The sequence below is a fragment of the Aedes albopictus genome, chromosome 2, assembly GCF_035046485.1.
Source record: "Aedes albopictus strain Foshan chromosome 2, AalbF5, whole genome shotgun sequence".
Lineage (NCBI taxonomy): Eukaryota > Metazoa > Arthropoda > Insecta > Diptera > Culicidae > Aedes > Aedes albopictus.
Genome location: NC_085137.1, coordinates 353,378,263 through 353,391,195, shown reverse-complemented (window position 1 = coordinate 353,391,195; position 12,933 = coordinate 353,378,263). Strand labels below are relative to the sequence as shown.

General features: G+C 41.6%; 1 protein-coding gene across 1 annotated transcript; it reads left to right on the top strand.

Moving 5' to 3' along the window:
* The first annotated feature begins 293 nt into the window (after positions 1-293).
* Positions 294-12,514, top strand: LOC115263247 (facilitated trehalose transporter Tret1-2 homolog). Its single transcript, XM_029866299.2, has 3 exons — positions 294-1,127; positions 10,712-10,807; positions 10,862-12,514. Exons 2-3 carry the CDS (start codon positions 10,724-10,726, stop codon positions 12,257-12,259), a joined length of 1,482 nt encoding a protein of 493 aa, XP_029722159.1. The 5' UTR covers positions 294-1,127; positions 10,712-10,723; the 3' UTR covers positions 12,260-12,514.
* Positions 12,515-12,933: the final 419 nt, after the last annotated feature.

The window sequence follows — 12,933 nt, the reverse complement described above, 5'->3', positions numbered from 1 at the left end:
TTTTCCATATAAACGATGACCCACTCTAGTGTGTAATTATCTTTTTTTATGGATTAATGAGACTTTTCGAAAACGACTTTTGTTTTCTTATAACAACATTCACCTTATAACAAGTTTTTTTTTTAGTTTTTAGCCTAGTTTATCTCGGGGCATTGTTCTTATATCAAAATAAAGAAGAAAAACTGTAAACCGATTAAACACCCTGCACTTGCTCTCACTTTCCTCCGACAAAACGCAACATCATCGTAAAAATAAAATCTTCGCACCCGCAACGCAAAGCAAACGACCGCGCACCCATTCGGTTGGTTCAGTCAGTCCCTTACGAGACGCGCGTTCGGACGGTTGACCTGCGCGTGCCTCCTCGAACGTCACCGTGGCCACATGGCTTGAGAGCTTTAGTGTAAGATCGATCGATAGATACGAAACGGTTGCACACGCGTTATCGGATTTATAGGTGGGACAGATACACAACAAATTATTAAATCGTGAGCAGCTATCAGCAATCGAAGTGAAGGAGACAAAAAGTGCGATATTTTTTTGGCTGCACTATTATTTAACATGGTGCTAGTTGCGACTGTTCAACTGTAGGCGCTTGCAAACAATGCGAAACCATTGAAATAATGTGAAGAGCTCTTCGAGTGGAAAGTGTGATGCACTAGTCGTCGTCGTCGTCGTCGTCGTCGCCAAAACCGAACCGAGTCAATGTTTGTATAGTGCTTGGAAGTGAGTAAGTTGCGTCTGCCGAAGCGCACGCCTTTGCCCAGACAGAACTTGCCGCCGAGTCGCGTCGTGGTCGCCTTGGTCGTCGGAAGAACACTGCACCTCACCGGTAGCCTTGAAGCTCGGCTAGGTCCGGCTTGGGAAATCCGCATTCGCTCGCTGAGGAGAAGTAATTGGGGACCGGCAAAAAGCAAAACAAGTTGTCCGAGGCATTACGGGAGAAGACGATTACCTGGATCCTTTCTTGCGGTGCGGGGTGACTTAATGATCTGAACAGCTGATCTGCACGCGACGCATCTACACGGTGCATCCGAGACGAACTTTTTTGGAGGCCATCTACGCGTCTCGCGTTGGTGACCTAGATTCAGTGCCGAAGCATAAAGTTCGTTGAGTTTTGGGTGTTTTAGGTAAGTTGGTGTGGCGTGGTCAGTCGGTCGGTCAGCGGTGGAACGAAAGCCGTTTCTCAAGGATGTTTAACCGTGGAAGAAGTGGATGAAGAAATGTTGGGTTGTTTTGTGTTGCTTTTCGGCAGGCTGCTGTGAAGCAGAAGCGTTTACGTTTTATTGTCGACCGAAGATTTACATGGTGCGTGACTCAGCTTCAGTTATTTCACATTGAAAGAGAAATTGGTTAACAAGTAGGATCCGACGATTCTTAACGATATTTACAAAAGGAATAACTCGTTTGCAAGGTCATGAGAAGCCAATTAGCACGTGTGACGATTATCTAACATGTTGTAATGCCTTCTCCGTCATGATCACTGATTTATTGGAATGATAAGGTTTATTTCCGAAAATATTAATATGTTATCGAATTTGTTAATCAAAGCATGTGATCAATCTTAAAAGTAACAAGTATAATGAAGTTATTTGAAGGAACAAAATATACTTTTCTCGCACGTGCAACCGATCCGAGGTACCCAGTCGAAGGCTTGGCCAAACGCATTTACATGTCATCGCCATCGAATGGCGATAATATTGGTCATTGAATTGCAAATCGCTTCTCTATGTTTTGTAAAGTACCTGATGCAATTCAGTCTGAACCTGAAAGTAAAAGCAGCCAAGATAGTTCTTAGCAAGGTTCTTAGAAGGATTCTCATAGACGCTTCTAGTGATTTGGGGTCAACAATTAACCAACTTAAAATTGAGTAAAATGAGCATACTATTTTCATTAAAAAAGGATGCGTGTTATATAAACTAATCAGCTGGTTCATCGTATGTTCCACATAATATTTACGATACAACATAATCAACAAATTGCCGTAATAAACTTGTAGTTTGCGGCTCACGCTATGCCTCAACTGATTAAAAATAAATAAATGTACATCGGGTTTCTTTCCATCAGGAGAATTCATCGAGGAAAATTTGATTTTTTCATCATTTAGCTTTTTTCATACTAAATTGCATAAAATTATCATTTTTGGCCCATTTTTCTCCCATGCATGGAACAATTCTCACCGATAGAATATTTTGAAACCTTTTGCAAATGAAAATATGGTTTGAACACTGATGATTTATGAAAAGAACCCCGATGTACATTTAAATTCCATAATCTGCTGGTTCAGACATGGCATGCGGCTCCCCACGATCGGTCACGCCGAATTCTCGCAAGATCGTGTTCTACCTGGTCCAGCTATCTTACCCATTGTGCTTCTCTCCATGTTATCCTGGCCGGATCTGTGGCAGACACCAACTTTTCTGGGTTGCTATTGGGCATTTTTGAAATATGCATTGCTCATCGTATTCTTCAGGCGATGGCTTCCTTTTAAATGCTGGGTGCTTGTGGTGCACGTTCTTCCCTTCTACAGAATAAACACACGTTCTCCTCGTTATCATCAAAGATCCTTAGCATTCGTTGCTCGAACACTGCCGTTCTACGCCCGATTGTCCCATGTTATATGGGAATCCCATATAACATGGGACAAATATGCGTAGAACGGCAGAATACTCCTAGGTTGTGCACTATGCACGTCTTCCTCAAGCATGGTCCATGTCTTATATGGGGATTTTTTTTTTATTATCGTACAAATTGGTACGAAGGTTCTCCAAATTTAATGAAATTTTTTTACAGGTGTTCACATATATATCAATAAAAACTAAATTGAAAAAAATCAGGGTCGTCTAATTTTCCGGAAAACTCCAGTGGAAAACAAACGTTTTCCACAGACATCACCTACTTTGAAAAAGTATAACTCTAGAACGAAGCAAAATTTTCCCAGCAATTCAAAATTCAGAATACAAAATGAAAAATGTTTTCCACAAAATTTTCCACTGATGAGGAAAATCGGTTGGAAAAGTCGAAAACATTAAATAGGACTAATTGTAAGCAAATTTTCTCAGCGATCCAAAAACATACAAAATAAAAATTGTTTTCCACAAAAGTTTCCACTGTTAAGGAAAATCGGTTGCAAAATTACATAGGAAAAACTATTTACAAAGTCTGGAAAAGTTCTCAAAAACATATAAAATTCTCAAAAATATATAAACTATACGACTCGATACAATTGGCAAAGACCCACGCGACGAAATAAGGACTACGATTGGAAACTTGGAACATGGAATTGCAAGTCACTAGGTTTCGCAGGATGTGACAGGATAATCTATGACGAACTACAACCCCGCAACTTCGACATCGTGGCGTTGCAGGAACTTTGTTGGACTGGACAGAAAGTGTGGAAAAGCGGGCATCGAGCGGCTACCTTCTACCAAAGCTGTGGCTCCACCAATGAACTGGGAACAGGATTTATAGTGTTGGGCAAGATGCGACAACGTGTGATCGGGTGGCAGCCGATCATCGCAAGGATGTGCATGTTGAGAGTTAAGGACCGTTTCTTCAACTACAGCATCATCAACGTCCACTGCCCACTCGAAGGGAGACCCGATGACGAGAAAGAAGCGTTCTACGCGCAGTTAGAGCAAACATACGATGGTTGCTCACCGCGTGACGTGAAAATCGTTGTCGGCGACATGAACGCGCAGGTAGGAAGGGAGGAAATGTACAGACCGGTAATGGGGCGAAACAGCCTGCACGCCGTATCGAATGGTAACGGCCAGCGATGCGTAAACTTTGCAGCCTCCCGTGGTATGGTAGTCCGAAGCACCTTCTTCCCCCGCAAAGATATCCACAAAGCCACCTGGAGATCACCCGACCATCAAACAGAAAATCAAATCGACCACGTTCTAATCGACGGTAAATTCTTCTCGGATATAACCAATGTCCGCACATACCGCAGTGCGAATATAGATTCGGATCACTACTTATTCGCTGTATGCATGCGCTCAAAACTTTCGACAGTTATCACCACGCGACGAAGTCGAACGCCGCGGCTCAATATCGAGCAACTTCGTAACGTAGAACGCGCAACAGTTAGCAGTGGCCCTACCAACGGAAGAGCAGCTTGGCGCAGCTACACTTGAAGATGGCTGGAGGGACATCCGATCCGCCATAGGTAGTACCTCGGCTACAGCACTAGGTTTCGCGACTCCGAATCACAGAAACGACTGGTACGACGGCGAATGTGAACAGTTGAAAAACGAGAAGAATGCAGCATGGACGAGAATGCTGCAACACCGTACGAGAGCGAATGAGGCACGTTACAAACAGGCGCGGAACAAGCAGAACTCAGTCTTTCGGATGAAGAAGCGCCAGCAGGAAGAACGAGATCGCGAAGCGATGGAAGAGCTGTACTGCGCTAAGGACACACGAAAGTTCTACGAGAAACTGAACCGCTCGCGTAGAGGCTTTGTGCCACAAGCCGACATGTGCCGAGATAATCACGGGAATATTCTCACGAGCGAGCGTGAGGTGGTCGAGAGGTGGCGGCAGCATTACGGTGAGCACCTCAATGGCGACGTTGCAAGTACCGAAGGTGGCGTGGTAACAGATCTTGGAGTACAGGTATTCTTCGATATAACGTACCCTCGATATAGCGTACCCTCGATATAGCGTACCCTCGATATAGCGAATTCGATATAACGTACATTTTGCTTCGATATAACGTACAACATTGAAAATTTAAATTTTTCCCAGGAATAAGATAAGCAACGAAACCACTCAAACCAATGTTTTCTTGCAGTATTAACCTTGTTACTTGGAATTAGCGCAATTTGGGGAAAAAATTAGTGTACGTTATATCGAAGCAAAATGTACGTTATATCGAAGCACAAAAAAACGAAATAACTTTTTCGTGAAAACTCATGTTTTTCATTATTGCTTTTGTGAGTTTCACCGAAATCATTATTTGGAAATAATTTCACGTCGAAATCATCAATATTAGCATAAAAAATATTATTTTTTTTTCTCTGCTTCGATATAACGTACACTTCGATATAACGTACAAAGAGAAAACTTTTTTGTACGTTATATCGAAGAGTACCTGTATATGCACAGGACGAAAGACTTCCGGCCCCTGACCTTCAAGAGATTGAGGAGGAGGTTGGCCGGTTGAAAAATAACAAAGCTGCTGGAGCAGATCAACTACCAAGCGAGCTTCTAAAATACGGTGGAGAAGCACTGATGAGAGCACTACACTGGGTCATTACCAAGATTTGGAAGGAGGAAGTATTACCGGAGGAATGGATGGAAGGTATCGTGTGTCCCATCTACAAAAAGGGCGACAAGTTGGATTGCGGGAACTACCGCGCGATCACACTACTGAGCGCTTCCTACAAGATACTCTCTCAAATTTTATGCCGCCGTCTATCACAGATTGCAAGAGAATTCGTGGGGCAATATCAGGCTGGATTTATGGGTGAACGCGCTACAACGGACCAGATGTTCGCCATCCGCCAGGTGTTGCAGAAATGCCGCAAATACAACGTTCCCACACATCATGATGTGCGTAGTTCGAGTATCAGGGACACTCTCGAGTCCCTTCGAATCTCGCAGAGGATACGGCAAGGTGATGGTCTTTCGTGCTTGCTGTTCAACATTGCTTTGGAGGGTGTAATAAGAAGCGCGGAGATAAACACGAGTGGGGCGATTTTCACGAAGTCCGTTCAGCTGCTTGGTTTCGCCGATGATATTGATATTATTGCTCGTAAATTTGAGACGATGGCGGAAACGTACATCCGACTAAAGAGTGAAGCCAGGCGAATCGGATTAGTCATTAATGTGTCGAAGACAAAGTACATGATGGCAAAGGGCTCCAGGGAGGAATCCCCGCGCCCGCCACCCCGAATTCATATCGACGGTGATGAAATCGAGGCGGTTGAAGAATTCGTGTACTTGGGCTCACTGGTGACCGACGACAACGACACCAGCAGAGAAATTCAGAGGCGCATTGTGGCAGGAAATCGTGCCTACTTTGGACTCCGCAGAACTCTACGATCGAATAAAGTTCGCCGTAACAAAAAGTTAACCATCTACAAAACGTTGATTAGACCGGTCGTCCTCTATGGGCACGAAACATGGACCCTACGTGCAGAGGACCAACGCGCCCTTGGAGTTTTCGAACGGAAGGTGTTGCGTACCATCTACGGCGAAGTGCAGATTGAAGACGGGACTTGGAGAAGGCGAATGAACCACGAGCTGCTGGGAGAACCAACCATCGTCCATACCGCAAAAATCGGGAGGCTACGGTGGGCGGGTCACGTCATCAGGATAGCAACCCGACTAAAATGGTTCTCGAGAGTCATCCGACCGGTACAAGAAAACGTGGAGCGCAGCGAGCTAGGTGGGTCGACCAAGTGGAGGACGATCTGCGGACCCTACGCAGAGTGCGGAACTGGAGACAAACAGCCATGGACCGAGTGGAATGGAGGCGGCTACTATTTACAGCAGAGGCCACCCCGGCCTTAGCCTGACCGGTAAGGTAAGTACATAGGCGTTTTCGGTGCATTCAGCGGTGCATTACATGAGGTTCATGGGGGTTTTAGGGGGATTTCAGAGGCGTTTAAGAAAATTTCAGAGGATTTTCAGAGACCTCTTCACGAAAACCCTTGGAACGCCTCGAAAATGCCTTGAAACGCCCCTGAAACCTCCATAATCTCATTGAAATGCCCTTGAAATCTCCTTAAGCAATTTGTAATGCCCCTGAAACCCCAAAATGTTCCTGAATCGTACCTTATATGACCCTATCTGAAATACTTCGAAATTACCCTGAAGCCTCCGTCATCCCATTGAAACGCCCTTGAAATTATTATAATCAATTTGAAATAACCGTAAGCCCTTTGGGATACCCCTTAAACTTTCTGAAATTCCTTTAAAACTATTGAAACTCACATAAAAGCATCGTAAAAACGCCAATGAAATCTGGTGAAACGCCCTTAAAATATTAGAAAATGAAATCCTCTGAAACGCCTCTGAAGATCCTGGGATCCCCCTTTCGTTGGGCTTTCGAGGAACTTCCTGGAAATCCCCTTGTCCCCATCTCAAATTCGCAGGAGCAAGACCTGTTCACGCGAAATGGATTCGCTAATTACAGCCCTGAATTAATTATGCACAGATTAAGGCAGCGTACAGGTGTAATGTAATTTATTATTTCTTTTTTTTTTTTTTTCAAAAATCTTCAATGAAGAGTTACCTTTTTAAGGCTAGTTTCCACTTCGTACCTGCTTAGCTTTTTTCCTTCTAAACCATTTGCTCAGTAGACACCCGAACAGGAGCGTCCGGGTAGTGTGGAGTTGAGGTCGTCTTCTACAACAAAAGTATAGACTGTTAAAAAAAATATAAACACACTTTGTTAATTAAATAAAATGAACTGTTTTGATTATTTCAACCATCTTCTTTCAGAATACAGTATATTGTACTCCACATTTTTGCATTTCCTTCCAATTGTCATAATATTTTGAATATGTAGCAGTCGAGTTATTTAGCAATAATTAACTTCATTCTCCTAATTTGAATTTGTACAAAGGTGTTTTTTTTAAATGATTTCAACATTATTTATCGCTAATGCCAAAAATTATCTTACTTTTTATCATATTTGCTTTCTTAACAAGTTGCCCAAAAAATGCCTTCATCAGAACCTATGAGAAATCGATAAATTTCCACAACATTTTTTTAAAATCAGGATTCTTATTTTTTTGAAGTTTTATACGGAACATTAGAACTACCACACAGTTTCTTTGCTCTTCTGAACAGATTTAATTTAAATAATTTTCAGCACATTCGATCCTTCAGATGGCAAAACTTGTCATACCTTAAAAACAAATGCAGTAAGCAGTTATTAAGATATTCGTCTGTTTAAGGTTTGTTGCTACTAGTGTTGTTGAGTAATTTGAAGCGTAATTTTTTTGCATTGAGAAGGCTTGTAATGATAGTTACTTTTTTCCCATCGAGAAATATCCCAGGTAACCTATAAGCAGATAAAATGGCATTAATTCGGCACTATATGCGCCTTAAAAGCAGGTCATTAAATGCTAATCTGCCGTATATGCGCCATAAGTGCTAATTAAATGCAGGTTTTGGCCCGATATACGGCTGATTAAATGCTTATCACTCCTATCCCCCAGATTGTCAAAAACAAAAACAAATATTTTCCCCTGCCCATTTTACGGCTTCCATTCTCTTCTATTATTTCTCACTCTCCCGTGGAACTTTTGCGGCTCGGGGCATGGCCGAAACGGCCGTTGTTGTTGATTTTTTTTTGCTAATTTCGGCCAAATCAGGATTCGATCCCTCGATCCTCGGGTTGACGATGCTGCTGAACCGCGCTACAGGGTAAGCTTTCAATGATTAGATAATGTGCGTTGGATTTTTGATCTATTTAAGGCTAACACCGGCAGTTTCTTCGTTATGTTATGGGCTCGGCAGGTGATGATAATGAAATCGACCATAGGAAACCAGCAATGGAATTTATTTGCCATAGCATGTGCCCATTGATCTTCTTCGTTGTTACCCAAGTTGTTACCTATGAATGAAAGTACATGCGAATGATAGTGGCTCCTATAGCCATGATACATAAATTTGAGGTTTTATTTTGAGGTTTTAGCATCACTCATCTCTCTTAGCAGTTTTATGGCAATAAAGTAGCAGTTATGATGCTTGTTAACCAAAACTTACCGTGCATTTGAAATGCTACGCAACTGCTGCCAGATTCTAAGTAGCATTCAAATAGCTAATGTAGGGCAGTTCAGCTGTCGAACTGCTATGATACGGCAGTAAGCAGGTTGAATGCAGATATGAAACAGAAATACAGCTTATTCAAATACTATAAAAGCTTGAAGAAACTTTTTTGGATAATGTGCTCAAATTTAAATGGCAGTCAATCGTAAGTGTATTTTAAATTTCTGGAACATTCTATAAAAGCCAGGACTACTCTCTCCTCGACCCACTAACGACATTTCTTTGGTCGCCAAACCCTTCGTGTCTCCGGAACCACCAAGAGGGGCTAGAGTCTAGTTTATCTTTGGCTGATTATACATTAGGCTGTTCAAAAAAAAAAAAAAATCGATGCTCGAAAAGTCAAGATGCTCAACCCTTAAATGAAAGATATGCATATTTGTCTATCATTTCGATTTTCTAAAAAATCTAAAAAAATATTTTCGAAAAATGGCCCTTTTTCATAAAATCTCTCAAATAATGATTTTTCGAAATATTTTTTTAACTTCTGATTTTTTTCAATGCTTTTTGTATTTTTCTAGGCTTTGCTAGGCATTAATACTCTTCAATTTAGTTTTTGAAATATTGTGTTTTTATTGACGGCATATTTTGGGAGGGATATTACATAAGCTATATTCTTTGAAATTTTTAAGATGTGATTTTTCTCCGTTCCTGAGTTATGACCAATTTTGTGGAAATTATCCAGATGTGCTACATGAGCCGTTTGTTAAAAAAAACATAACTTAAGAATGAAGCATCGTAGACACTATGTTTTTTTGTGAAGCCGTAAGCAAATTTTCTCAGCAATTTAAAAAAATATTCAAAATGGAAATTGTTTTCCACAAAATTTTCCACTGTTGAGGAATATCGGTTGGGAAAGTCGAAAAAAATACTGTGTAGTTTTTTTTTTGTACCTGAGTAATGATAATTTTTGTGCAAAATAATGATCAAGGCGGTTGAAAATCAACCAACATCTGGACAATGTCCACAAAATTGGTCATAACTTAGGAACGGAGAAAAACCACATCTTGAAAATTTCATAGAATATAGCTTATGTAGTTCCCTTTCAAAGCTTCTTTTTGACGAATTTTTCAGGATTCCCTAATTAGTTTTTCCGACTTTTCCAACCGATTTTCCTCAACAGTGGAAAATTTTGTGCGAAGCAATTTTCCTTTTTTTATTTGTTGAGAAAACTTACTTATGATTTCACAAAAAAAAAAAAACATTTTGTCTACGATGGTTTGTTCTTGAGTTATGATTTTTCAAAGTAGGTGGTGTCTGTGGAAAATGCTTGTTTTCCTATTAAAAACATTCATTGAATTCTAAGAGACTTCCCATCAATTGGTACGATAATAAAAAAATCTACATATGGCTAGATAAATCGTCATGACTATTATACTGAAGAATCGACCGTGGCAATTGACTAGTTTAGCCCCAATGACCAGTTCCGAGAGAACTTTCATCGCCAAGAACCTAGGGCACTAGGTTGACAATCAAATAATTTCAAAAGAACTTTTTCAACATAGTGTTTCATTGACCGTTTAAGGTGAATAGACTGTGATCCAATTCCAGGATACTCACAATTTATCCCATGGAGAAATACAGTTTCGTACAAGGAAAGACATATCTTATCGCATCACATCACGTCACTAGCTTCCGTAGACTAGATGCTTTAAATCCATCACCCACTCGTACGACTGTTTGAGTTTGTGCTGTTGAACCCGTTATCAGTGGCCGGCACTTGTTTATATTCCACTTTTTTTTTGTTGTTTTCCAATGTATTATAGAATTTGTGTCAGCTACGCATCCACCGACTGGACGACTACCAGATGACTAACCGAATTGCACTTGTTCCTTATCAAATTAGGTTATTGGGACTCCACTTCTACCTAGGGCAATAAACTGAACTCCGTTTTTTTTTTGTTTTGTTTTGCGATTGCCATTTCAGATCTAGGCCAAAATGGTTATTCGGCAGAATATTCAGGACAAATCGTTCATCGAAAGCAATGTGGCCCCGAAGAGGTTCTCCCCGTTGACGAGACAGGTGAATTCAGTGTTCTGTGTGGTAACTTTGGTAATGATGAAGTTCCGATTCTAGGTCATCGCTGCAACGGGACCGATCATTGCGAGTGCGGCGGCCGGGATGACCAACGGATTTTCGGCGATTTTGCTTCCACAGCTGCAGAGTCCGGAGAGTAGCATCCAGATTACGAACGACCAGTCGTCATGGATTGCTTCCATGGCACCGCTTCCCATGGCAGCCGGGTGCTTGTTGGGTGGATTCTTGATGGAGAAATTCGGACGCAAAGTAACGCATTTAATTTTGAGCATCTCGTTTGCCGTTGGATTCTGCGTGTTATCAGTGGCATTGTCATATGATATGATACTAGTGGGGAGATTTATTACAGGTTTCAGTTGCGGATTAGTTGGGCCGCCAGCTTCTGTGTACATAGCCGAGACCAGCCATCCGAGATATCGCGGAATATTGCTGGCGGGTGTCACGTTTGCTGTGTCGTTCGGGATATTTCTGTCTCACTTGTTCGGAACACTGTTTCATTGGAAGATGGCCGCCTTATATTGCTCGTTCTTTATGGTGGCCAGTTATGTGTTTGTCGTCTTTTGTCCAGAAAGCCCTTCGTGGTTACTTTCGAAGGGACAAGGTCGCGAAGCAGAAGCGGCCTTCCGATGGCTTAGAGGACATGATGCGGAAGCTTTGAAAGAATTCGATGATATGGTAGCGAAATACAGTGGATCTTGCACTACCGGTAGCTCACAAGACTCTAAGCAAGGTCTAAGAGAAAGTTTGTTAAAACGGGAATTCATTTTACCACTGATCACGTTGTTGGTGTTCTTCTTTACTATGCAATTTTCTGGAGTTAACATCGTTGCTTTCTATTCCATTTCCCTCATGAAGACTACCATCGGAAGTAACATCAACGAGTACTTGGCCATGCTTATCGTTGATTTAGTTCGAGTTATAACGTCGCTAATAGCGTGTGTCCTGTTGAAGATGTTTGGACGAAGGCCGTTGGCCATGCTCAGTGGGACCGGAACGACAATAAGTCTTATCGGCCTGTCCATATTCCTATACTTTCAAACTAGTATACCAGTCTACCAGAATCTCTCATGGATGTCGCTGATATTTCTCATCAGTTACATAATATTCATCGGTATCGGCCTTTTCCCTCTGCCATGGTGCATGAGCGGAGAAGTATTCCCCATTGCAACCAGAGGCATTGGAACTGGATTGACGTCCTCGTTCAACTTCGTTTGCTTCTTTGTGGTTATTAAAACTGGCCCATCGTTGTTCTCGGCCGTCGGAACCAATGGGACGTTTATGGTGTACGGAATCATTTCGTTGATCGGAACGCTGGTGCTGTACATGATTCTACCAGAAACAAAGAACCGCACTCTGCAGGAGATCGAAGATGCGTTCAAGTCTGGCTGGCGGCCTACGGAGAAAACTGCAATCGTTCAGAATCAAAATAAGGCGTGAGTTGAATCAATGCATTAGTTGGACGAAGAGTGCAATGATCCGAATAGCAGAAATTATTAGGTTAGCACCTGTGGATTTGTAAAATGTGCTATGAAGTGCCACAGAGTTTAATTTTATGTATTAAGTTTTGCTGTCATTGTTATGTTGATTGACTGGTACGTTATTTTAAATACTAGTATTATCTTAGTTTACTTGAAGTTGCTTTTACTATGTTTAGTTAGCTATAGTTTCTGTTTGATAAAACCGAAAATAGTAGTTTTTTTTATGCTTTCATTCACGATGACCTTTTCCCATGATACAATTGAAGAGAGTACCTCGTCCAATCAAGAGTGGATTTCATCAGAGATAAATCAATTCATTAAATATCACTTCTTCTTCTTTATGGCTCTACGTCCCCACTGGGACTTAGCCTGTCTCGCTTCAACTTAGTGTTCTTTGAGCAATTTCACAGTTATTAATTGAAGGGCTTTCTTTGCCTGCCATTGCATGAATTTGTATATACACTATGCCCAGGGAGTCGAGAAAATTTTCTCGACCGGAACGGGAATAGCCTTAACCACTAGGCTAACTGGAGACCTCTTGAATATCACCTGACATGTTTTTACATTTTGCAGAAATGAGCCTGTGAATTACGCCAACAATAATACTATGCAATTTTGAATTTGTGATTCTCA